Source organism: Columba livia, chromosome 23, assembly GCF_036013475.1.
Source record: "Columba livia isolate bColLiv1 breed racing homer chromosome 23, bColLiv1.pat.W.v2, whole genome shotgun sequence".
NCBI lineage: Eukaryota > Metazoa > Chordata > Aves > Columbiformes > Columbidae > Columba > Columba livia.
Window position 1 is genome coordinate 1,640,705 of NC_088624.1, and position 26,631 is coordinate 1,667,335.

At 46.4% G+C, this 26,631-nt stretch overlaps 3 protein-coding genes and 1 long non-coding RNA gene across 4 annotated transcripts; 3 read left to right on the plus strand and 1 right to left on the minus strand.

Moving 5' to 3' along the window:
- The first annotated feature begins 1,046 nt into the window (after nt 1-1,046).
- Nucleotides 1,047-5,973, plus strand: LOC102093415 (keratin, type I cytoskeletal 19). Its single transcript, XM_005513351.4, has 8 exons — nt 1,047-1,714; nt 2,460-2,542; nt 3,236-3,392; nt 3,624-3,785; nt 4,198-4,323; nt 4,435-4,661; nt 4,854-4,999; nt 5,622-5,973. The coding sequence occupies exons 1-8, from the start codon at nt 1,130-1,132 to the stop codon at nt 5,645-5,647; spliced, it is 1,512 nt and encodes a 503-aa protein (XP_005513408.1). The 5' UTR covers nt 1,047-1,129; the 3' UTR covers nt 5,648-5,973.
- A 2,937-nt stretch (nt 5,974-8,910) lies between these two features.
- LOC135576087 (uncharacterized) lies at nt 8,911-10,360 on the minus strand. Its single transcript, XR_010467709.1, has 3 exons — nt 9,880-10,360; nt 9,538-9,714; nt 8,911-9,441 (listed from the first exon to the last, which is right to left on the minus strand). It is a non-coding gene; the product is annotated as an uncharacterized LOC135576087 (long non-coding RNA).
- Nucleotides 10,361-10,493: 133 nt separating this feature from the next.
- LOC102093232 (keratin, type I cytoskeletal 19) lies at nt 10,494-15,537 on the plus strand. Its single transcript, XM_005513350.4, has 8 exons — nt 10,494-11,098; nt 11,962-12,044; nt 12,477-12,633; nt 13,025-13,186; nt 13,606-13,731; nt 13,890-14,116; nt 14,587-14,717; nt 15,239-15,537. The coding sequence occupies exons 1-8, from the start codon at nt 10,610-10,612 to the stop codon at nt 15,262-15,264; spliced, it is 1,401 nt and encodes a 466-aa protein (XP_005513407.1). The 5' UTR covers nt 10,494-10,609; the 3' UTR covers nt 15,265-15,537.
- Nucleotides 15,538-21,425: 5,888 nt separating this feature from the next.
- LOC102095858 (keratin, type I cytoskeletal 14) lies at nt 21,426-25,745 on the plus strand. Its single transcript, XM_065039290.1, has 9 exons — nt 21,426-22,078; nt 22,166-22,248; nt 22,391-22,547; nt 22,742-22,903; nt 23,218-23,343; nt 23,511-23,737; nt 24,126-24,433; nt 24,911-25,012; nt 25,394-25,745. The coding sequence occupies exons 1-9, from the start codon at nt 21,494-21,496 to the stop codon at nt 25,417-25,419; spliced, it is 1,776 nt and encodes a 591-aa protein (XP_064895362.1). The 5' UTR covers nt 21,426-21,493; the 3' UTR covers nt 25,420-25,745.
- The last annotated feature ends 886 nt before the right edge of the window (nt 25,746-26,631 follow it).

Sequence of the window (26,631 nt, forward strand, 5' to 3'; positions counted from 1 at the left end):
CAGAATATCCTCTCGTGACAGCCGTCTGCTGGAGATGGGTATTGGCGCTGCTGGAGCCCGTTCTCCGAAGGCTCCTCTGGCAATTGCTTGCCCGGTTTTGGCAATCGCGCTCCCAGCACCAGCCAGGCTGTGCTAATACCCAACACTACTCTGACCAACTCCGTTAAGAAATGCAGAAAGCTTTTCTCCTTCTTATTTTGTGCTCAACACAATCTCAGTAATGGCAAAGACTTGTGGGATCACATCTCGCTCCACCCAGGGATCTGGATATATCACCCACGGATGCTCCCTTCCTGCCATCTTTCTTTATCTACAATCACCACAAACGGAGGCAACATGGACAGCAATTAAAGTCATTGAAAAATAACTTGGGAGAGGTACTTCATACTCCTCAGGGACTCCCAATGTGTCTCAGGCCTGATCTCTGCACACTGTGAGCAAGTTGACTTCTTGCGTTTGCATGACGGGAGAAATATAATCCACAAACAGGGAATTAAACCCACGGGGGAATTACCTCAGCGGTTTAAGAAATCTCAGAGCAAAGCTTTGTGCCAGGTGACAGACATCTATACCACGGCATCCCTGCTCTTTGCACTACTACAGTCACTATCATTCACACTTTTCAGAAGTGAGAATTTATATTCATTTCCCATTTTTCTTCCACATACTCTACCATAGCATGTGGTATAAAAATGTTTGTTGGACTAGGAATAAAATAAATATAAGTTAATAAAAGATAAAAGGCACTTTGATGTTATAAATACCAATGTTTGTTCTTTGTACATAATCTAGGGCAACTTTTTTTCTTGACTTGTTGTAAAGTTTGCATCATACAAAAAGCTGATGACTCATAAAACACATTATTTTACTTTTTGGAATAAGCTGCTGACATGTAAAGTATCTTCCTTGTGAACTGGGTTTTCTAGAGGGAAACTGCCCATGGGCTATTTATTCTTGGCATAAACAGCGAGACTAGCCAGCCCCGTGGGAAGAAGAAACACCCGGTAGGTGACACCCCCTTTGGAAGGTATAAATAGAGATCTGCGCAGCCACCGGCCTGCAGTCGGATTCAGTATCAAGCTGTGCATCTTGCTTTGGGCTTTGGGTTGGATCTGCAGCTGGCCTCAAAATGAGTTGTAGTATTAAGCAGACAACGGGCTCTCTCAGGGGCAGGACCAGCGGCGGCAGCTGCGTGATCGGTGGTGGTGGTGGTGGTGGCGGAGCGCGGATCTCCTCGGTCTCCTCTGGAAGATACACGACTTGCGGGATAGGTGGTAGCCGAGGGTTCTCTGGTAGAAGCTACTGCGGTGGTGTGAATTACGGAGGAGGGCTGAGCACCGGCAGCGTGGTTGGGGGAAACTATGGAGGCGGCTTAGGAGCTGCTGTCCTCGGAGGATGTTCAGGCATGGGATTCAGCGGTGGCAGCGCTCGCTTCGGCGGTGGCATGGGAGGTGGCCTTGGGATCGGGCTTGGTGGAGGGGTAGGTGGAGGTGGTTTTGCTGGTGATGGCATTCTTCTTTCTGGTGACGAAAAGGTCACCATGCAGAACCTTAACGACCGCCTGGCTTCTTACCTGGACAAGGTGAGATGCCTGGAACAAGAAAACGCTGACCTGGAGTGCAGGATCAGGGAGTGGTACGCCAAGCAGGGCCCCTTTTGTGAGCCCCGGGACTACAGCTGCTATTATAAAGAAATCGAAGATCTGCAAAACCAGGTAACGTCGCTTCTCAGCCGCTTTCTCCCTTGTAAGCTTCTCCCACGCTGTTGGTTCACAACTTGATGCAGTTACCACGAGTAACGTTTCATTATTGGAAAATGCTTTTTCATAAACAGCCACTAAGCCCTGGAGCTCAGAGGTGAAAACCTCGAGTGTTTGGACCATTTCCATTGCTTTTGTCCATCAGATACATCTGAAGGAGAAAATGTTCTCTTCACAGAACACATCTGGATTGGCTCAGTAGTCTTTCTGAATTAGGTTTGTGCCAGGATGTTTAGTAGATATATGCCAAGAAAGCAACTTAAAGAGAAATAAATAATGGATCACATAGATTTGCCTAAATTTATACTATTCTATCATCAGTCTTGCAGAATTCCAATTGAACATTATTCCTTTTTATACAACTTTACTCTTTCATACAGAATGGGGAAACATCTGACATCTAATCTAATTAAGATCAAAGAGAGCGCTGCCATAACACATTTGGAGTATGTAATTTAAAATTAAAAACATTTGTTTGTAAAATGTGTTTGGCAAACATTCTAGGATGCCAATGCAGAGAGAAGAATAAAGTGAAAAGAATCCAGGAAGCAGACAGAATGAGACAGACTTATAATTAAGGAGGGAAACAAAGCTTCTAAATCTCTTACCCACGACAGTAAGGTTCAGATTTAAAAGAGTAGGTGGATTGTGGCCGCTGCTGGACTTGAGGACTGACAGAGTGAATATTCTCTTTTTCCAGATTGTCTGTGCAACCATAGACAACAACAAGATCATTCTGAACATCGATAACAGCAGGATGACAGCCGACGACTTCCGAGTGAAGTGAGTGTCCCCAGGCTGTCCCCTTTGTTACCGAGAGCTGCTGAGAAGGAGCTCTCAGTGCTCCTGCTCAGGACAGGCTGCAGGCTACGCAGATAAACTCTTTCATCCACCGTCTCTAGAGCTGCCTTAATTAGTGGCAGTTCCAGGATGGAAAGCTTGGGCCGAGAAGGTATTTGTGGGTGGAGATGAGAGTTAATCACAGAATCCCAGAATGTCAGGGGTTGGAAGGGACCTGGAAAAGTCATCCAGTGCAATCCCCCCATGGAGCAGGAACACCCAGATGAGGTTATAAGGAAGGTGTCCAGGCGGGTTGGAATGAGTTTTGAATGAGTTCTGAATGAGTTCTCAATGAGTTCTCAATGAGTTCTGAATGAGTTCTTCAGTAAGCAGAAGGGACCCACAGGAGGGACCAGCGTGGGCTCATCTGAGCTGCCATTCTGGCTTGTGGTGTCTTTCAAAGGGGAAGCATTTGTTTATTCTTGTTGGGTTAGCAGCACCTCCATCCCGTGCAAAAGCTCCAGAGGAGGAACACTGAGAGCAGATTTAACGGAGCGAGCCCCATGCTGCTTTGCTTGGCGTTCTGTGAGGCTAGTGAGGAAAATACTGCACGAAAAACGGGCGGTCGAATGAAAAAAAAGCAAACGGTGGTGTCAGACGCTGATGACTCTTCCTTGTGTTCTTTCTCACTGTCAGGTACGAGACGGAGCTGGCCCTTCGCCAGAGCGTGGAGGCCGACATCAACGGCTTACGCCAAGTCCTGGACCAGCTGACGCTCTGCAGGTCGGACCTGGAGGCGCAGCTGGAGTCGCTGCGGGAGGAGCTTTGCTGCCTCAAGAAGAACCACGAGGAGGTAGGTCCTGCCCCTCACGTCTCCACAGACGGAATTTGTGCAGCATCCATCGCCCTCCCTGTCCGTGGTCCCCACCCTGGGGTGCTGGCTGAGTAGGGGTCAGTGGCTGATGGAGATGATAGGTGTTAATCGGGAGCTGTGGGTGTCCAGCAAAGACCCTCTCTGGGTTGTGCTCCCTCAGTTTCTCCTTTCTTTTTAAAAACAATGACTTGATCTGGGTGGTGTTTCCAGGAAATGAACTGTCTGAGGAAACAATCGACTGGAGATGTGAGCGTGGAGGTCAATGCCTGTCCCGGCCCAGACCTCAGAAAGATCCTGGAGGAGATGAGGTGTCAGTATGAAACGCTGATCGAGCGCAATCGCAAAGAAGTCGAGGATTGGTATGAGTGCAAGGTGAGTGAATTTAGCCCTGACCTTCCCCAGGCAATGTTTCCACAGTGACTGATTACACATTAAAACCAATTAAAACGACAATATACTGTAACAGTGTTCAGCTTTGATTTAAATGGGCCAAGTGACAGAGGGGATGCTGCCACTGTGTGTCCATTCCATGGGGTGACAGGAGTGACTCCGTTAGTCAGACCTGAATCTTTGCAAAGCAGTAAGTACTGAGAACTGGACTATGGGAAGAGCAAGGGGAATGACGAGCAGGGTTTACGCTCCATTAGGATGAAAGAGCTCACCCAAATCTTCCTCATTTCTGTCAATTTATTTTATGCCAACTTCTCTGCTCTTTCCTTAACACTTAATCTGACTTACATGAAACATTCCCTGAAGCTCTTTACTTTGGATTGGTGATTTTCAGATTGAGGAGGTGAATCGGGAGGTGATTACAAGCGGTCAGGAGGTGGAGACGTGCAACAACCAGGTTACGGATCTGAGACGCCAATTGCAAGCCCTGGAGATCGATCTCCAGGCTCAGCTCAGCCAGGTGGGTGCTGAGCTGCTGCAAAGCTCAGCTCAGTTAGGCTTTGATGTAAGAATTGGTCGTTTAAACATTTCTCATGCCCGGCTTTGCATTGTGCCCCATGTCACTCCTCAGAGGGACAACCTGGAATCCTCGCTGGCTGAGACAGAGTGTCGCTACAACAACCACCTGGCTGAGCTCCAGAGCCAGATCACGTGCGTGGAGCAGCAGCTGGCGGATCTGCGGGCAGAGATGGAGTGTCAGAACCAGGAGTACAAGATCCTGCTGGACGTCAAGTGCCGTCTGGAGCAGGAGATCCACACGTACCGCTGCCTGCTGGAGGGCGGACAGCAGGACCTCATGTAAGTTGCTTAAGATGCACCGAACAGCACAATAAAATACACATATCCTGGGTGTTTTAATGTAAAAGCAAAGCGAGCAATAGGTGGGGGCAAAAATGAAAACAGATTGAGAGCAGCAGGGACAATGAAAAGCTGTAGTTCTAGTTTATCTGTCATTTCCTTATCTAAAATGCTGTTTTCCTGTTCCCTCAGTCAGCAAGGAGGAATTGGTCAGTCTTCGGGTCTAGGAGGAGGAGTTGCAAGAACAAGTGGAATAGGAGGAGGAGGTATCATTAGAACAAGCCACACTTACACGTCGTCTGCCCAGATACCAACCTGTGCAGCTGCGGAGATACAAGGTAAGAACTGCAAGAGCTTTCTCTATTCTAACGCAACAAAAGCCTTTCCCACAGAGCTTACAGGTGTAAGGAGGGAGGGGGAAGAGGGATGGAAGGGAGAAGGGCAGTCAGCAGGCAGGCAAGGCGCAGGGAACGGGAAGGAGGGAGTGACATGAAATCTTGGACAAAGGAAAGAGTAAGAGAAAGCAAAGTGCCTGGAAATCAGGAGAAAAAGCAGGAATCGTGAGAATACTGGCAGAAAACTACCGTATTTCAAGGGGAAACTTCCAGCAAACTGAAAAAGAAAGAAATACAGTGGCAGTTGGTCCAGGAGAATGAGAGCGAGCAGGGGCTTTGTTCTGGAAAGGACCTTATTGCTGTTGCCTCACTGATGGAGCTGGTGCCACATCTGCAGCTTCCACCATTGGGCATTTTTATGGAACAGGGCAAACCATGCTCAAGCCATCTACACATCCCATCTGCCTGACTGGCAGGTAACAATCAGACCTTTCCAGGAAGGGATGGTATTTATCTGAAATTCTAATCGAATTGGCTTGAGAAATGATCACGTGTATGGAATGACAGTGTGGGAAAGAATCTATTTTTGCCATAAACAAAGTAATGTTTCCTTTGATCTCTCCAGTGCCCTGCAGAAGGATTTGTGATTAAGCAGAGAAATGAGAATATTCAACAAGAGAGCCCTGAAGCAGAGCCATGGATAAAAAGAGAGAATATTTACTGTACGCGTCTGCAAAGAGCAATGAGCTCTTTCGTATTACTCAGCACCGCTAAGCAATGTGTCAGAGGGATAAGCAGAGTGTTGGGCCACATTCTGCTTTATTTTGCTATTTGCTTTTTTCCAGTCTGTATTTCTGCATGTGCCCAACCACCATGACTATTGCTGGAGTCAACCGGTAGTATAATCACTAATGTGCCTGCTGGTGAAAAAAAAGGTCTCTAATAAAACTTTGCTTCTGCCTGATGCAATCAAGAAACCTGTGTCTGGAAAGTGAGTTCCTTTAGAAAATCAGGTGTTGGTCCAGGGTCACGTAGACTGGTTGGGATCACACTGCACTGGGAACAAAGCTGCATTGTCGTAAGATCCTCCAGGATCCACACGGACACCCGTGTGCTTCCCACAGAACATGGTGCTAAAACACAATTTTAGATACATGTTGAAAGTCAGTGATGGAACATCTGGAGACAAGTTGCCATGACCCCCACCTAGCGCTGACACATCTGGGCTGTGCCCTCTCACACTTCATCCAGCCTGGGGGCTGGGATTAGGTTGAAGAGGGGATCTTGGTCTTCACAACTGATTAAATATCTGCTGATGGTTTATATTCTAACCTATCTCTTTCATTTTATAGTAATCTTCCCATTGGGAAAAATGTCTGGAGGCAAAAAGTTTATTTCCTATGTGTTTTCACATGGTGACTGAATCATTTACTGGTCATCCCTCTATCTCAAAGAGTTTCAACCTGGACATCAGGAACAGCTGAAAGATCCCACTTAGATTAAATACACCTGCTTTGGAGAACTGGGGAGGGCAGGATGGGAGCTGAAAAAGTGCAGCTCAACAGAGAATACAACGGAGCAAAAAGCCAGGTAGGGCAGTTGGATACGCAGAGTCATTAGGGCTTAGATATCCCGAGCAAAGCAAAGACCAAAGATATCCCTGACCAACAGCAGCCGTGTGGCTGGTGCCGAGTCAGCAGGGACGGGCACGGTGCTGCGTGTGTGTCTGACACCGGCGTGCCCAGAGCAGCCAGGGCAGCAGTTTGGGAACTCGGGGCCCTGGGGCGCTTCTGGTGGGCGCAGCCATGGGAACTGGCCGCGGTGAGCGGGCAGAGTCAGTCTGGGCTTGGAGGATTTTCACTTGAAAGCCATTATGAGCTGGAGGGTGTTTTGGGGATTAAATCACCTGTTGGTCCAGAAAACCCAGTAGTGATGGGTTTTACGTGTCCACTCCACCCTGCACGTTCACAGCTAAAAGCCCGGCGCTGGATGCGGCTGCTGTTAGTTTGGGTACACTGTGATGTGGTTGTTGTAGAAAGAGTCATATGATGACCTGGTAAAGAAAAACTGGTTATTCCTTTTCCCTCAAAAGCTGGAGGTTATGAACAACCAGCCTTGCAGTGGGGGAGTAGAAAGGGTATAAAAAACATTTCAGGACCATACATGGAGTATAGTGAGGCACACTTTGCTAGCGTCAGCTCTTTTGTAGACACTAATTTATCTGTTACTGCAGAAACAGACTTAACACAACCTGAAGCCTTCCAGGAAAGCTGCATCTCCAAGGCCCGTAGCAAGTGTCTGAAGACACTCTATCATTAATTTTTCAGGGAACAGGTTAAAGTTGACCTTCTCCTGCTGTACAAGCCCACAGACAGAAGATACCACAGTGGTATTTCTTCTATTTCATCTACCAGACACTAAACCCAGGAGTAACCAGGGGCTCGAGCACAATAAGAAAACACAGCACTGGAACAACTGCAATAATGACTCAGAAGAGTGGCCACAGGTAGAAGCTTTTAAACCAAGACCCTAAATCAAGTCTTCTTTACATTCCCCTTGGTTGGGCTCCTCTGTGTACATCCAAGTTGTTCTCAGAGCTTTCACCGAGAAGCTGGAAAGCAAATCTTTCCCTTTTCCTTTCCCATTGTCTTCTCCTGCCTTGTTTAGTGAAAAAAAAGACAGTCAGAGAACCCTGTGCTGCCCTTGCTGGCCTCAACCCTTCCCCATCTACCAGTCCCCACACCCTCATTTCTGAAAATACAAAGAACCTGTGCTGAGGCTCTTCCAGTTTTCAGTCTTTCAGCTCTAGGCTACCCACGATAGACAAAAGCTTGCCCAACTCTTTTGGGAGCCCCAGCTGATTCCCACCAGCTCTGGGCTCGTCTCCTCTTGCAAACTGCTGCTCACACCTGAAGCCAATTCCCTGTGCTCCTATCAAACCTTCCCCACTCTTCCCGCCAGGTCTGAAGCGCATGCGCTTTCACAAAGGAGCTGTCCTAAATTCCTGAGAGGTGAAAGAGACCTAATGACACGGCCAGAAGGACTCTAATGATCTAGACTTTATGAATATGCCTCTGGAAAGTCCCCAGGGCCGTACAGACTCAGCTCTTGAGACGCTATGATGTTGTTTGTGGACCTACGATTGGAGATGCGTCTGGAAAGCAGCTCATGAGAAGGGAGCTTGTGATAAACAGCTCCCCAGCAGAAAACATCCTGGAAACAACCTGTATATTAAAGAGCCGCAAATTATGGAGCTGCAGACCTTGGGCTGGAAAATACATTTCCATGAGATTTCCATATTTCTTTGTGCTAATGAGACAGACCCAGGTAGCTTATGAGTTCAAATAATTGAATGAAAACAGGAGGGAAAACTTAATTTTTTTTTTAAGGTCTTCAGAACAATTGTTTAACTTTATTTTAGCTTAACTAGTGCATCCATTTCCTGAAGACAAAAAAGGAAAATAGCAACAAAGAGGGCAGGCGGGGATCCTGGGCAAAGCTGCTTGCTGAAAACCATCAGCAGAAAGATGTGGGTCTAATGGATAAAGCTACAGGGTCCCAGGGGGACCAATGTACCTCCAAAGAGCAGGAGGCATCCTTTCTGCTCTCCGCACTAATTACCGCAATCGGCACGTAGACATCTTCCACTCCCACAAAGGAGTAAGTCATCCCGTGTTTCTGCCTGCATCGCTCTGATGTGCTAAAATGATAACTGGGGAGCAGGGGAAGGAATGTGCGCTCGCTTCAGAAAAGATGCTTGCTGCAGACAGCTCTTGGGAAACTCCTGGGGAATCATCCGCAGCGCAGGCAAAGCTTCTAGCCATGCAGCATTACATCAGTTTCGGTTCATTCTTACCACCACACCCTGACTCCAATTATGTTCTCCAGTCCTAGTAATGAAATCCGCATATTCCTTCCTATGCACAATCAGTTTATTAGAGTTTTCACCTATTCTGAGCTTTTCGTATGAAGGGAGGGAGTGGAGCACAGCACTGAGCGCTGCAGACCTGGGTGACCTCAGACTCTTCCACAGTCACGTTGTCTTTGAGCAAATCAGTCTGAGCAAACCTCTCTGTCTCCAGCCCGCCGGAGATACCGGTGGAATGCTGCTGGCTTTCATCGTGCTGGACAAGCAACGTCCAAGGAGGCAAAGATAAGGGGAGGCATCTTTTCAACACAAATAAGGAGCATAAGAGCAATAAAATGATGGGTCGATCAATGAATTCTGGGATAATTCGGTCCTTCACTAAGTGGGATGGTTTACTTGCCACAGTGATAGTGCTTCCAATCCATGGCCCTGACACGGAGTGAGGGTGTGAGCAGGAGATTGTGGTCACTTTTCTCCGGTGAAGCAGGTTTGGAGAATCTCTTGCAGCGAACGGTTCGTGTCGGAAAGCCGTGGAACGCCTGCCTCCTGCTCTAGGACCAGCAGAAACAGGTTCTCCCTGCAGAGAAGGCCATTGCTCTTGAGTCTCAGCAAAACACTCAGGAAAAGGAGCTTAGCCTCAGTTTTGATGTCAGAAGAGTGAAAGGATTCTTACTTTAAGTTTCTCTGCCTAGTTAAGATGTGGAGACATTAGCGATAGAGAAGAACCTCTAGTTTGTACTTAATCCCTCTTCTCCAAGCCAGTGTAGAACTCTATTGGGCAGTGATTGCTCTTCCAGCTGTACCAGCAATTCTGTTCCACATTTCCTAGGACAATAGTCCCAAACCTCTCCTACAACACAGCACAGAATGACAGAGAAACTGCCCACAGGATCTTTCCACTCCCATCCACCATTTCAAAACACCCACCCTTCCCCAGCACAACCCCTGTCCACAACAAGGAAAACTGCAGAAATATCTTCCACTGAACAACAGGAAATATTTAAAGTACTTTTACCTCGGTTTACACTCTCCACATAGAGAAACAAATCCTTTGTGAGTTACTGGACCATATAGGAAGAACCTTTCATCCTCGGCCATGAAGAGATCGCTCCATGGTCTCGCTTCTCGTTAGCAGAGCGTTCTGGATTTGTCCTTTTGCCAATGGAGAGACTTACAGGTTAATCTCTGTGTCTCTGATCTTTCCACAAAGTTCTTACCTCACTCCTCGTACATCATTCAAGAGTCAAAATTTGTGCTTATTCTTTCTTTTTAATCTTGCCTATTCCAGCATCAGCACCCTGCATGAAAACTGCTTATTCAACTCAAAATAAAATGAAAAAAATTAATGAGAGATAAAGAGCTCTTTGATGCAATAACCTTTAATGATTTCTTCCTGGTATATAATTTAGGACAGTGTTTTTCCTGGCTTAATGTTGTAAGTTTGCATCACAAACAAAAAGCTGATGACTCATAAAACATTATTGCTCATGTATTTTTGAAATTAGCAAGAGACATGTAAAGTATCTTCCCTGTCTACCGGGATTCTTGAAAGGAAACTTCCTTTTGAGAAATTATTCTCAGCACCAATGGGTGGAGTCGCCAGCCTTATGGGAAGCGGCAGCGGTGACACCCACTGTGGAAGGTATAAATAGAGATTTGTGGCAGTGGACACCTCGCAGTCTGATTCAATATCAAGCTGTGCGTCTCGCTTTAGGCTTCTGCTTGCATTTCCAACTGCTGTCGCCATGAGTTGCAACATTAAGGAGACGATTACGGTGTCTAGCAAAGGCAGGAGCAGTGGTGGCAGCTGTATAATTGGTGGTGGTGGAGGAGCACGGATTTCTTCCTATGGGATAGGCAGTGGCAGAGGTTTTTCTGGAAGGAGCTACTGCGGTGGAGTGAATTATGGAGGGGGACTGAGTGTTGGTAGTTTGGCTGGCGGGAGCTATGGAGGTGGCAACTGCTATGGCAATGGCCTTGGTTTTGGCCTTGGAGGTGGTGTGGTCGTTGGTGGTCTTGGTGGCGACTGTTTGCTGTCGTCCTGCGATGAGAAGGTCACCATGCAGAATCTCAACGACCGCCTGGCTTCCTACCTGGACAAGGTGAAGTGCTTGGAGAAGGAAAATGCTGAGCTGGAGTGCAGGATCAGAGAGTGGTATGCGACACAGGGCCTGTCCTGTGAGCCCCGGGACTACAGCTGCTATTACAAAGAAATTGAAGATCTTCAAAATCAGGTAATCCCCTTTGTCAGTTGTTCCTCCTCTATTTAAAGCTTATTTCTGAATTCGTATTTATAACCTACTGCAATTGTTAGAGGTACCTTTGGTGCTGTGAAATGTCTTTGCAAACAAAATTTTGCCAAGTTCCCCTATGATGTTGTTGAGTGTGGGTGCATATTAAAAATGCATTCTATGAGGTGATACAGGTGGGATAATAGTCTTCAAAAGGAGAAGGATGCTTTGTTCCATTGTGTTTTCATTATACAAGTCTAAATATGATATTACCAAGCGTGGAAACATAGCGGTGTCAGCCCAGCAGGGAGACCAAGGCAAAGAGAACTATAGAACAAGAGAAAACCACATCAAATGCTGTATCAAATGAAGCATTATAAATTCTAGGTGAGAAAAGCTGAGTATTTAAAATGGGTTGCTGCAGTGGCATAAAGAGCCTGATACTAAAATGTCCATAATGAAAGTTATGGCTGATCTTAAGGCTCAAAAACACCAACTATCTTCCCTGAAGATCCTTAAGCTGAGAACACCCCAGCCCAAATGTGGGCTGAGACTTCATGTCTCAAGGAAGGTGCTTTAGGGTTCACTTCTTTGTGAAGCATCTTCAGAACTCACCTTCAGACCTTGAAACTGGGAAGCCCCATCTCACAACTCTTCAAGCCCCAAGCTCTACAGGGTCAACATCTTTTCTTTACTGAGTTAAGGCAAAGCCACCTCCTGCAACCGCTCTGCTCAAGGAACAAGGTTACTTAGGCAAGAAGGTAACAAAAAAAGGAAATTATGAGCACTTACTACCTAGCTGCAGTCTAGATACACTGTGAGAGCAGAAAGATGTGAGACGTCTCTCATGCTCTGCTCTTTTCCAGATTGTCTGTGCAACCATCGACAACAACAAGATCATTCTGGACATCGATAACAGCAGGATGGCCGCTGATGATTTCCGAGTGAAGTGAGTGTCCCTTGGTACCCACGAACCCCATTGCCTCCTCCCTGCTCTTTCACTTCTCACTTGTGGAGTCTCGGTGCACTAATTACAGAGACTTCAGACAAGTCTCCCCAGAAAACCACATTAGGACAGGACGGAGTGATGAAATGCATTTTGCTCTTGGTCACCAAACCTCTTTTAATTAGTATTCTTGGGTGAAACACTTGCTAACAGCGTTTGTTGGTGAGGGCTGGGGACCAGCACTGGAGGGAGTGGTCTTAGTGGTGTAGTTGGTGCATTTCCATCACAGACCAGTACAGAAATGTGATGCACAGTGTGTTCAGCTTAGCCAACAAAATACAGCTGGGAATGGATAGGTAGGAAAGGAGATCTCTGGATAAACTGAGCACATGTGAGGTTACTGTTCTGAATTTCTGCTTTCTTGCATCGAACCAGGTACGAGACGGAGCTGGCCCTTCGCCAGAGCGTGGAGGCCGACATCAACGGCTTACGCCAAGTCCTGGACCAGCTGACGCTCTGCAGGTCAGACCTGGAGGCGCAGCTGGAGTCGCTGCGGGAGGAGCTTTGCTGCCTCAAGAAGAACCACGAGGAGGTAGGTCCTGCCTGTCCCGAGGAGAACCTGGCATAAAACTTTGCTTACACAAATATGCCCTGAATTTAAAAGAGCAACCCCTTTTACAGCACGGCTTTCCCATCAGACGCTGCTGGGATTCAGACCTGTCTTCTGCCTTGGGGGTGGTGCCGGAGCTCTGGTAGAGGCAGCACCGGGGATGCTGGAGGGGGTGAAAGTTGCTGCTGCCAGTGGATCAGAAAAGAAATTATCCAACAGATTTGTGGGGAAAAACTTGCACAATCTTCCAGTGCTTTTTACAGCCACGGCCGGGAGGGACCCCACGCAGGAGCACTGTCCTTGGCCACCCAGCTCTGACCTTCTGCTTGGCTTCCAAAAGCCAATGCGCATCTGATCGGGGTTGTGTTTGCAGGAAATGAATTGCCTGAGGAAACAATCAACTGGAGATGTGAGCGTGGAGGTCAATGCCTGCCCTGGACCAGATCTCAGGCAAATCTTGGAGGATTTGAGATGCCAGTATGAAACACTGATAGCGCGCAACCGCAAGGAAGTGGAGGATTGGTACGAGTGCAAGGTAAGTGATGCACATCTGCAGCAAAACCAACTGACAGCACATCTCAGGGCACAGGAGGGTTTCAGAAAGCAGACATGGAGACAATAAGCAGTTCTTCCCTTCCAGTGAAGCCCTAGATCAGCACTCATTCCAGCCCGTGTTCCACAGGAGACACAGGCCTGTCTGACCAGTTTGTTATGTCCCATTTGGAGCGGCAGCATTTGCCGCAAGGCCTCGTGGTGTGTCGTTGGAACTGAGATATTCCCCATTTGGATTAAAGAGACTGAGCAGTCACAAGGTTCATGTGATTTGTAAGAAGAGCAAGCGGTACACAGAGAACTTGCCCTGCTCGCTTTTCTTTTTGCCACCTGCTCATTGAATTCTGTCAAAGCAAGTCAGATATTCTCTGAAGCTCTTTACTCTGGATTGGTGATTTTCAGATTGAGGAGGTGAATCGGGAGGTGATTACAAGCGGTCAGGAGGTGGAGACGTGCAACAACCAGGTTACGGAACTGAGACGCCAATTGCAAGCCCTGGAGATCGATCTGCAAGCTCAGCTCAGCCAGGTGGGTGCTGAGTTGACTGACATCGGGGACGCGGTTACAGCCAGACCCGCCAACCAGTGCGATGGTGGTTAAAAGCTCTTTCATTTTTGCATTGGAAATCATAAACCCCAGGGTGACACTTAAATGAATTCTGTTTCTTTGATTGTCTTGTTCATCAGAGAAATAATCTGGAATCCTCTCTGGCTGAGACCGAGTGCCAGTACAACACGCTGCTCGGTGAGCTGCAGAACCAGATCACGTGCGTGGAGCAGCAATTGGCTGAAATCAGAGCAGAAATCGAGTGCCAGAACCAAGAATACAAGACCTTGTTGGATGTCAAGTGCCGTCTGGAGCAGGAGATTCAGACCTACCGGTGCTTGTTGGAAGGAGGACAGCAGGACCTTATGTATGTAGATCTCTAAATGAATAAATGAAAGTATCAAGGGTCTGTGTTATACATTGGGAATTGGAGATAATCTTTAGTCCATCTAGAGGCTTTCACTGAGATGAAAAAGTTGTCTCATAAGAATTTTACTGTGATGAACATCCAGATCTGAACTAAATGTCATTCCTTGGGATCTGCAAAGCAGGCAAACCAAATCTTTTAACTGCTAGTTACAATATTGCAACTACTATAGAGTATGTCAACATTTGTAACAATCTAATTTCCGTAGTAAAATACGTGAGAACTGCCAAAAGAACGATTAACTGCATTGCATTCCCGTGCCAAAGGAGGTCACAAATGCAAAGTAAAATGAAAAAAAGAATGCGATGTAAATACCCTAACCCTATGAAAGACATAGTTTGAGACTTTGTGCCCTTTGTCATGTAAAGTTGTAAAATGCCCTATTTCTTTGACCCAATTCATTCCACTAGTCACGGCGGGGGAATCGGAGTGGGAACCGGTGTAGGAGGAGGCGTCATTCGGACGAGTCACACCTACACTACAACTACAGCGTCCCACTGCCAGCCCCAGGTCCCACCCTGCAAGACTGGAGATATACAAGGTAAGAGCCGCCTTTCCACGGAAGAGTTTGTTGCTTTCTAATTAGACCAGGAGACAACGCACATTAGTGGTATCTTCTCAAGAACTCACTGTGCTACAGGCATGACCTGTTATGATGGATCCACTACAGCGCAGAATTGGCCGTGTCACTGAGAAAGGGGTTTAAAGAGAGTTCTGGCCGAACTGGAGTAGGAGAAATTAAATGAGAGGCCAGAGGGAGCAGTGGGACTAATAGGAGAAAGCTGGGGAAATGGGGCATAAAGGAAAGATCTGGAAGTAAAGAAGAGGACAGGCAAACAGAGCTTAGTGGAAAGAAGAGCAAGTCTGTAACTTCACAAGTGCAAATCCCCATTAAAACACAATTATTTAGGGAATTTCTGGGGTTCCCTGGGCTGTCTGCCAACTGCTCTAGTTTGACAGCGCATGTGGGAAACAAGGGCACTACCCAGACCAAATTCTTGTCATTTTAAAGCTTTTGTCTCTGTTCCAATCAAATAATGCTGGTACATTTGTTTTCTCCAGTGACCTGCAGAAGAATTTGTGATTAAGGAGGAACGGAGTGGAAGATGATACAGAGAGAAACCCACAGACAAAACAAGAACACTGGCTGTTCACCACATGCCTCTCTGCCAAGAAAGTAGAAGTAACTCAGCGACGCTTTGCCATGTATCCAAAGGGGCCTTTCGGGGCCACCTTCTCTGGTCTGCTCTGTTCTGTAATGCTCTCTAGAAGCTACTTGAGTTAGTCAGGATCACTAATGTACCTGCTGGTGAAAAAATTTCTCTAATAAAACTTCGCTTCTGCCTGATGCAATCAAGAAACCTGTGTCTGGAGACTGAGTTCCTTTAGAAAATCGGGTGCCGATCCAGGTGCAAATCACAGCCTAGGCCTGGCTGGTTAACCTCTGCAATGGCCCCAGTAGGAAAAGCTGGTAATCCATGCGCAGATGTCACATAAACTGGTCAGGGTCATATTCCAGTGGCAACAAAGCTGCTTTGCCAGTGGGAGCCAGAGAACGGCCTCGTGGACCTGGCAGGTCGTGTACCCTCCTCCCTGCCCGAGTCCGCACAAGTTGCCCGTTCCCACATGGGATCCTCAGGATCCACATGAAGAGTCAACTCAGGCAGAGGTTTCTGCGTTTCCCACAGAGCATTTTGCTTAAATTCATTGCAGAACAAACAAAGGGGAAATAAGTGGAGCTGGAGGTCATCAGTGAAAGGAGAACAGAGAGATCAGTGATAGAAACATCCATGATAAAGCAAGCTCGGGATGGTGTTTATCCATACAGTTGCCAGCTTAGCAGACACCCCTGGTGCACATCTCCAGCTGCGCTCCAGATGTGTCAGGCACTAAACTGTTGGCTGCTGAGCATGATGTTAGCCAGACCCATTTCAACAGATCTGCAGTGCAGTCACCTACAGGTCAGGAGGTGTTTGCTGGAGCTCTGCAGGGCAGATCCCACCTCCTGTGTGTCCCACAGCTGCCTGGGGACAGGGACCATGCAGCACAAGTGCCTCCTCTCCCGGTGACTGTGAGCAGCGCCCAGAGCAGGTGCTGAGATGACAGCATTCGCATTTCATCAGGAATCTGCACTCCTGAGACAGCAGAGGGGTGGTTGGACACCCGTAGCTGTGCAGAGACACCCACAGGGCGGTAAAAGCAGATGAGCCGAAAGCCCTTTGTATACCTTATATAACATAACACAAATGTTTCTCACACCTACACACACGTAAAATATATTTGAGTCCTTTGCTGGGAATCTAAAAATCGTTTGAAGCATAAAAGCGAGTGCATTTCTCCAAATCCCACAGAGCTGGAAGAAGAGCATTTCTGCCTCAGCTCGAGGGCAGCTGATGCTCTGGAATACAAAGGGAGATGGGAACAGGGGGGCGAAGGGAGGATGATATTTGGCAGAGGAGCAACAAAACTGATCCCTTATGGATTTACACGCAAATGCCACTTGTGCCAAAGAACAAGGAAATGGAGAAAGTGCCTGGTAAATACTGGCAGCCCAGACATCTTGGTGTTTTCCAGATCTCTCCATAAGGTGTCACCTGTTCTTAACCGAGAGATCCAAACAAAACAGACCTGCCAGTCCTGTGCTCCCGAGTGCCTGGGCTGGCACAGTCCTCTCCTGTTCTTGCAAGGAGGGTAAACAGCGCGTTATTGCAGTTTGTGAGACTGAGATCAGAGACTGTGCTTAAAGCGGGTCTTACATTTACCGAGAGGCCGGGAGATGCAATTACGTTTGGCTAATACTATCTGTGGCTAAATGGAAGTTGCTGTTAGACTATAAAACTAAATTAAATAATATTTAATTTAAATGACCCATTTGGTGTGTCAGTACATGGGATATTTGGAGATGCAGGAGGAGATGAACAATCCGGTGCAGTCTGGCTCTAGAGGGCACTCGGATCTCACCGAGGCTGCTGATGGCTGCCGAGGGAGAGGCGTGTGGCAAACCCAGCTTAACTGCTCAGTTAAGCTTCTCCTAACAGAAAAACTCAGCTGAACAGACCAAGTAGTGTCTGTGGTACATGCTGGGGAGATCCTGTGAGCTGAAAACACGGACCAAGCTGTCAGTCCTGATGCTTTTCCACCCTCTCACTCTCCTGTATTGAGTGGTCACATCTGCAGTGAGGTTGACGCAAGTGTGACCATTGCAGGAGGTGACACAGGGTCCCTCCCGGCTGCTCTCTGCTGTGTGTGAGTGCACACAATGGACCTCAGGCTGAAACGTGCTGCGTCTCTTTGCCAAAACCTGTTTATGTTTTTCAAACAGCACAGGTGTATTTTGCATCATGTCATTAGGCAGGAGCACAGTGAAACCCAGGCTCTCCGAGGGCTGTAATTCTGTCACAATGACCCTTTGCTGATGAAGGTCCTGCTAATGAAGTAGCATTAGGTGAGGCCCCAAAGACTCAGCTGCGCAAGGGGCTGTTTCGACCCAAAATGACAAAGTTCCCAACCAAAGAGTTTGTATTGTAAAAGTCTCTGGCAGCTCTGACTCACCTAATTACCGTTTCTATCATAATCACCATCGTTCCATTGGGTGGTGGAGCTTTTGAAGCTGCCCTTTAATGTTGCATCAGTCTCTGCAATAACGAGTGAGTAACACATCAAGTATAATGTATGCAAGGACTGTTTTTTTTTCCTAAAGGAGGGATGTTTGCTGGATTGGACACGACTGGCTCCCCTTGGGCAGAGGGCAGCACATCAGCCGCTGGTGCCACAGCCATTTTCAACGGATGGGTTAGAACCATCAGATGTGACAAGGGGGACACGTTCCATGGATGATCCCCATGACCACACATCTCAGTGTGGGCAGATGCCAAGACTGACACTGTGTCTTGCAGAAGAGAGCAGGAGAGGCGGGGACTTCGTCTCTCCCTTCAAAACTACTATTAAAAACTAAAGTTATAAACATGATTGAGCCCTAATATGTTTCAACTAATCTGAATCCAATTTTCTTAGATTTCTCTGGTTTCAAACACACAAGAAAACACTCCTCATCATTTAAATTTCAGTGGAGAGGAGAGTGTCGTGCTACATCAGGCAGCTGGAGCTCAATGGTGTGTATGTCCCCAGAACAAGAACAGTGTCAGACACTGTTCAGGGATCACGTTACTTCTTTACTATGGAGAAATATTTTTCTATGGATTATCCGGTGTTAATAAAATTGCTTGATGATTTTATAATGGAAGTTAGTTTATAAGGTATAATTATAAAGATGACTCATATTCTCCAGATAGACTTTCCACAGTTTTTTCTCTCTATAGCAACATAAGTAAGTTGAATTTTCCTGACAAGAACTGACCAGGGGTGGGAAGAATGGAAGGGGATTCACGACCATGAAGGCACTAAAGGGTCCACCCAGCTCTTCTGGGCAGGAGTTGCAGCAGCTTCATCACAGGAAAAGGGAAGAGGCCACATTGCAAACAATTACGGTATCATCCACCCCCAAGGCACCTTCCTCCTCCTCCTCCTCCTCCTCCTCTTGTTCTGGCTGTGACCTGAAGTACCCCAAAGGCAAAGCAAAAGAACACCCAAAAGTAAACAAACAAAAAAATGAAGTGAAAAAACCCCAAAAAGCAAACAAACAAAAAAGAATTCTGCCTTGCTAGGGCAAAGTTAAAGGCATAAAAACACCCCTTACTGCTATTTAGCAGGGGCATGATTTAGTGCTGGGTTGTGGTTGGACTCGATGGTCCTGAGGGTGTCTTCCAACCAAAATGATGAATGCAATGAATGCATTAAAAAACCAGTTTCAAAACAAGTCCCATGTTTTAAATCTTAACTGCCTTACAGTTCAATTCACACACACACTTTTTGTGAGAGGCACAAATGGTCGCAGCTTCCCTGGAGAAACCCTTGAGAGGTCTCTGGAGCAGAATAGAGTCCCCAAGAGCTCTTTAATACTCACAACCACCACCCCGAGACTCCACTGAGCACCTGCGGCACCAGAGGCTGTGGCAGCAAAGGTGCCACCGACGCAGGGCGGACGTGGACGTGCCGGGATGTGTTTGTGAGCAGCGGCTCGATGCTGCAATAAAACGCACCAGCCCGAGATTCCGTAACGTTTCGCTGCCCCATTTCACAGGGGCTCCTTGCAGTTCCTGCAGAGTCTATTGGGATCTCTCTTAAGGTTTTCCCAGCCCTCCAGGTTCTCTTCTGCAGTGTTATCTCTAGATTTTGCTGGAAACATAATCTAAGATCATCGAGTTAGCTCAGTACACTTGCAAATGCCCGGACAATCTCGACAAAAAACACCATCTCGTAAAACAGGTTCCACCTTAGGGCAAACTTGGAAATAAAACATTCCCTTCAGGACCCATTTGTCCTGTAACTTCTCTCTCTGATTCTGGCCGCTCGTTTCCAGATACACTGAATCCACCAGGCTTCTTCATTTTTAAGAACCCAATCCTCATTCTTGAGGTGTGTTGCCTGCACAAACTCCAGGTAAAAAATGGCATTAAATCTTCCTTTCATGTATTAAACATGAAGCTGTGAGGTATGTTGCACGCAAGTATCCTCACTGATACTCAAACTATCCAAACATGTTCTTTTCTTGAACAGAAAACACAAAGTTTAGCCCACCTGAAAGAAATGACTCATACAAAAGGTGTAATAAGCAACAAAAAAAAAACTTATCCTTCTGCAGAATTATATGGGACAACATAGAGACGTATCCATGTCCTTATAACACAGGCGCCAGCAACCAGGAGCCAACAGTTAAACAGAATGTAACTCAATAATTTTATGAGCCAAAGTAGCTGTTAGTATGGAAGAAAATTTCATGCACTTCAAAAGAAAAAGGTTTCTCACTGGAACACGTTAAAATTACAACTGAGACTAAGTTTTGTAGTGACCCATTTAAATCTCTGCAAGCCCGAGAGGGCCCTGTGTCCCCGACCGTTGCAGAAATGAAGTTCAGACGAAACTGCAGGTGTGTCCCGTGTGGGGGTGTTTACAGAAAGATGTTTCCACAAACACCTGCTCTGAGCCATAACAAACAAACCCCTGCATTAGCAACAACCAACAGGCCGAGCGAGAAAAGAATAACACAGCAAATCAATGCAGGAAGGTGGGTAACACACGAGTGGTGTGTTACACGCCACCCAGGCTCAGGTTGCTGTAGGAGCTCAGAAGATGCTCAGCTGAACCATCCACTGCCATGTGTTTGAAAAGGTACAGTCTTAAAAGAAGTAGATGCAAGATAGCAAATGTTTCCTACTTTGTTTCATGAGTGGTGAACAAAACTGGAAGGAATATGCTATTTTGATGTACAGTTTACTGACTTAATCCCCAAAGCACGAGCTGAACCTTCCTCCTCCGGGTCAGGATGTTTGTATTTGCAATGCAGAGGGAAAACATCCTGATTCTGAAATCCCTTCAGGAGGTAGAATATCACATCTCATCATCACAGCCGTGCAGAGAGACTGACCCAGGGCCAGATGCTTCCCTGGGTCTCTTGACTATCCCGTAACAACATTTGGTCGCAGCACATGTAGAATTAATCCCTGCAACACCCTGCCACACTCCCCTTCCTCACTGCCTTCCGCAGAGCTACTTTACAGTTGTTGTCACACAATTCTTCATAACTGTTCTTTATAGAATAGAATTGTATGTTTGGAATAAGTTGCCCACATGTAAGGTGCAATGATGTCAGGGAGCGGTTCAGAGTACCTACAAAACACATCCTGCGATATCGTTTCAAAAGGCATAAAGCAATAGAGGGCTAAAAATAGAGAGTATACAGCATAAGGTAACCATAAACCAGAACCTATTAAAATATCACTTAAATACGAAAAAAATCAGCTGGTATTCCCGCAAGGGGAAAGAGTGTGAGGAATGACTACATTAAAGAGAGACAACACCAGTCATTACCGTCCCATATTACAGCGGTTTATTGTTGTGCTGAAAGGGATGTGAACAGGATGAGGTGAGTGGGATTAATTTAATGCAGATGACTGTAACTCAGTGGACTAGATCACCAAAAATATCTTCCTAATTCAGAGCCACCCAAGAGAAATTACATGTTTTGTATTGATAAACAAACGGTCATGAACACTTTGGGCACGGGTGACACTGCCAAACATCCCTCTTTGGCAAATTAGCGTTGGCAGAAAATGCAGCCGGCAAGAAGGTCCTGCCTTGACAGTGACACCCACGAGCGCGGGTATAAATGCGGAGCAGGCGGGGTGGCGGCTGGGGCTATGATTCCACAACAACTGTAGGACCAGCTTTTGAGTTTGAACCTGAATCACTGGTGTCAGCATGAGCTGGGCCTCCAAGGAGTCCTTCATAGGCTGTGTGGAAAGAAGGGGTGGTGGTGGAATGGGCAGCACGTATTCCTCGGTCTCCACGAGAAGAAGCACTTGTGGGACAAGTGGTGGTGGCAGGTTCTCTGGCGGCAGTTGTGGTGGAGGAAGCTCCAGGAGCAGCTATGGTGGAGCAGCCAGCGGTGGTGGCTACAGAACGATGCGGCGCAGTAGTTATGGAGGGGGGATGAGCTGCGGTTATTATGGAGGGGGGATGAGCAGCGGTGGGTACGGAGCGAGCTTTGGGTCAGGCGGGAGTGGGTTTGGTGGTGGTTATGGAGGAAGCTTTGGTGGAGGTGGTGGTGGCTTTGGCAGCGGTGGCTTTCCTGGAGGGAACATGGGGATTCTCTCCAATGACGAGAAGCTGGCCATGCAGAGCCTTAACGAACGCCTGGCTTCTTACCTGGATAAAGTCAGAAGTTTGGAAAGGGAAAATTCTCAGCTTGAGCAATTAATCAGGGAGTGGTACCAGAAGCAAGGTCCTACTGGTACAAAGGACTACAGCCACTATTACGCAGAAATTGAAGACCTTCAAAATCAGGTAGGATGTTCTTTGTCAAGGAAGTTTAAGCATTGACAGGCTTTTTATGATTAAGTAAAATGTTGAGGCCTGGATGTTCTCCTCTAGCTTGTGACTGCGACTGTGGAAACCAACAAGGTGCTTTTGGACCTGGATAACACAAGGATGACTGCAGAAGACTTCAGGATAAAGTAAATATATATTCCTATATATATATATGTTCAAAAGCAGACACTATGATACTGGAATACGTGAGCTTTTTCATAAATAAAATGAGTAGAAGGACTGAAGAGCCAAGAGCAGGGCTGACGTTTCTCACTCTCCTTGGCGCAGGTATGAGACGGAATATGGTCTCCGGCAGAATGTGGAGGCTGACATCAATAGCCTGCGACCCTTGTTGGATAATCTGACTCTGAACAGGTCTGACCTGGAAATGCAATTTGAGTCTCTAAAGGAGGAGATGATTAGCCTCAAGAAGAACCATGAGGAGGTAAGAGCCATCTCCTTGAAACGCAAAATGCAGAGGAACACAAGGACACGAGAAAAAACACATACATGTATAGGTTGTTAAAAGAATCCAGGATGGTTTATGAGGTCGGAATAAGTTAACAGACTTCAAAACTCTTTAGAAAAGTAACTTCACCATTTTTGTTGATTTGCCTTGGGCCTGGGTTTTCTCTGCAGGAAATGAAACTGCTGCAAAACCAGTCGGGTGGTGATGTGAACGTGGAGGTGAATGCTGCTCCAGGAGAGGATCTGCTGAAAAAACTGAATGATATGAGGCAAGAATATGAAAATCTCATTCGGAAAAACCGTGAAGAGGTTGAAAGGTGGTATGAAATTAAGGTAAATGGTTAGAATTTGAATGTTCACATTACAAAAGGAAAATAATACCAACTTTTGGAAAGAACTTCCTGTAGATGGATGACACTTTGAACAACAACATCCATTGCTTTTAGGGTATAATGGTAGAAGCCCTTTGACTAAAATAAAGGAAATCACAAGTGGGCTTGAACTGCACTGGCAGGGCCACAGAAGGAAGTTTAAACAGCCCATATTACACGTGGTCCTGCTTCAACTTGTGCTGCCAGACGCTTCCACGATAAACTACCATTGTAAGTAAAACTCAAAACCTCCAATTCTGTATATCAATTTTTCAGATGGAGGAAGTGAGTCAACAAGTCCATTCAAGTGGCCAAGAAGTGGAATCAAGCAACCGACAGATCTCGGAGCTGAGACGTGAATACCAGAGCCTGGAAATCGAGCTGCAGTCACAGCTCAGCATGGTAGGTAATGACTGAGATGATCCTCTGCCATGCAAAGCACACGTGATTAGCTATAGGTAGCACTGCATTTAGTGAAGATGCATTTAAGAGCTTTCTCATTTGGGGCATGAGAATGATTTAAACCCTTCACATCCCCATTTACAGTGTATTTTTTCTTTCATTCTCAGATACAGTCTCTGCAGTCCAGCCTGGAGGACACAGAACGTCGCTACAACATGCAGCTGCAGCAGATCCAGAGCATGATCGGCCCCTTGGAGGAGGAGCTGGCCAGCATCCGCTGCGAGATGGAGAATCAGAACCAGGAGTACAAGATGCTCCTGGGCATCAAGACCCGCCTGGAGCAGGAGATCGCTCAGTACCGGGCGCTGCTGGAGGAGGGACAGCAAGACATTGGGTACGGACAGTCAGATTCATTATCATGCCACCTATGCACACAGGTGAAGATGAAAGTAGAAATATTTATATTAGGAACAAGTGCAATTGGTTCATCATCAACATATTTACGACATTGACAAGAATTAATGCGGAATCTAAATGTTAGCGGGCAGTGTACAGAGCTGTATTTTCTAGACTTATGAACCAGACAAAATACCTGCAAAAGTATTTAGAACTATAACTTGTAATTTCTTCTCCTAAGTACAATCAGGAAGTACAGTTCTATATGAAAATGGAAGGTTAGCAAGAAAATTACTGTCTTTTCTAAGTACTCACGGTATATATTTTGAAAGGCTTCTAAAGCCATTCATTATCTATAAATAATAGACGCCCATTCCTCCTGACAGCATCTCCCAGGGGGGAGCCGGTGGTGGATCGTCAGGAGGAGGAGGACATGGAGGACATGGAGGACACGGAGGACACGGAGGACATGGAGGAAGCAGCTGGTGCTCAGGTGGAAGAAGCAGCGGAGGAAGAACTGGAGGATCCCATGGAGGAACCTCCTATTCCGGAGGTGGAGGAGGAGGGAGTGGAGGGAGAACCTCTGGTGGAGCCTCTGGGAGCAGCTCAGGTGGAGGAGGAGGAGGAGGCAGGTCCTGCCTCTCCCGCTCTTCATCCTCCCAGTCCCATCCTGGCAGCCCTTGTGAAAGCCAAGGTAAAAACTGGAATACAAGAGTTCATCCTCCCATTTGCTTTTACTCTCTGGATAGCAGGAAACGATATGAAACCTCCTTTCCTGATTTGGAAATTTGGGGATATTTTTTGTGTTTTAAGTCCACTCTGAGATTTGTTCTTCTACAGTAAAGTATCAACAGGGTAGTATTTTCACAAGTGACTCGAATGAAAGGGATGTTATGACAGGACATGTAGAAAGAGGGAATGAAGGAGGAAAAGGAAAGATGATGCCCAATCCAATCAGGGATCCCAAGGAGTCAGTAGCTTCAGAATAAAGCCAAATGTTAGAAATTTAACTGGTATTATTGGGGCAAAACGGTTAAAGGAGGGTGAAATAGTTGGAACACTGAAAACATTTAAAATATAAGGGGTATTAGCTGCAAAATACTGAAGCAGCAGAAGATGGGGAGTGACCTAAAGGTCTTTTCCATGTCTGATTTCATGGCTGTTGTTCCAGGAGGTGGAGAAAACATGAAGCTGTGCCTGGAAGGGAATAAAACACTGGAGAGAGGAGCGACCATGGAGGAGGTGTCCAAAGCCATAAAAACGATGAGGATGGGTAAGGTTTCGACACCTCAAACAAGTGCCTGAAAATGTTGACCATGAAGGGGAAGTTTTGTTTTTAGAAAGATTCTGTTCCATTTTTTTCTTATTGAGGAAGTAATCTGTATTTGATTTATACTCTAAATTTAAAGAGTGATTTATGTTTAGTTGAGAACAGAAGCAGGTCCATGTATTTAATATGATAAAGCCATAAACACCCATGGTTGTACAAATACTAAGTCTGACATTGTTCTAACCCTTCCAGAATGCTGGGGAGAACATCTGAGTCCACTGAGAACTACACAGTCTATAATTATGAAGTCACAAAAAGATGAAAAATGCTGATTTAGATAACACTTCTTCAAATAAATTCTTGCTTCCCTTCGTCTCTCAACAGGGAGTCTTAGGAGGGTTGAGGAGTGATTTGGAAAACCAGCATCTTCCACAGCAGGAGCTCACAGTGGGTTTGGACAACCCAAGCACGTCCCATCGCGTCTCTTCAAAGGGCAAACACTTGCTCAAGTTACTCAGCGCTGTTCATTCTGGGGACTAGTCGGAACTCTCTGGATGGCCAACCTGCTGCTTGCATCTCAATTTCTGTGCCTAATCACTGTTACCTGAGTTAATCTCTACCGTGATTGGTATTCTTGTGAAAAAAAAAAAACAAAAAATACAAAAAAAAAAACACCAAAAAACCTCAAACCAATAAATGCTAATAAATCTTTGCTTCTCTCTGATGCAACCAGAAAGCCGTGTCTGGGGGAAATTTCCTTTAGCGGGTATTTGTGTTTGAATCAGTTACAAATATCAAGCCCTACCCGTGGAATGCACAATAACATGTCAGATGATGTGCGAGACCCCAACGTGTGCAGTGACATATTCACCATGTAAGACTAACCAGGCAAAACTGTGGAGAATACACAACAATGGGAAAACTAATGGGCAACAAACCTACTCACTTCTGCTCCCAACTTCTATCAGGCAAGGCAGGGTGGGTTTGAGGAACTGACTGTCTCTTAGAAAAAGTCTTCCTAAGGAGTCACTAAAATGCATGATGAAACTTCCCCGTCCTCCACTTCTCGTGACTAAGTACAGACAGGTATACATTTGACAAAAAGAAGATTGGCAAATTATTCATATTTAAGATGTGATTTACAAAATCCAGTGGTAGGTTGAGAGGGGAAAGAAAGATACCCGAGAGAAAAGATTCCAAAGCCAATTTCTGTTTTCACTTGAAGATAATTCAGAGGGTTTCTCACATGACACCTGGTCACTAATACATTCTTTAAATACATTATTTATCCCTTGCACTTAACTCATGTCCTTAGACACAAACAAAGGGAACCGGACAGGAGTGTCACCCTCTAAGTTCTTCTCCCTCAGCTTTACAGGCAGGAGTTTTGTGTTTTCAAGGCATCGCCCACTGGGAAAGGTTGAGAAACACACGTTGGGTGGGAGACCGTGGGAACGGGAATCCTGAGCGCCCTAGTTCCAGGTGCATCTGAGCCAGTGATTCATGGCATTGCCTTACGCCAGGCTCCCCGCCAATGTCATCAGTATTTGAAAGAGGATAATAACATCTAGTGTCTCTCTGGGGGCCTGAGGAACTGGCTCATCTTCATAAAGGACTATTTT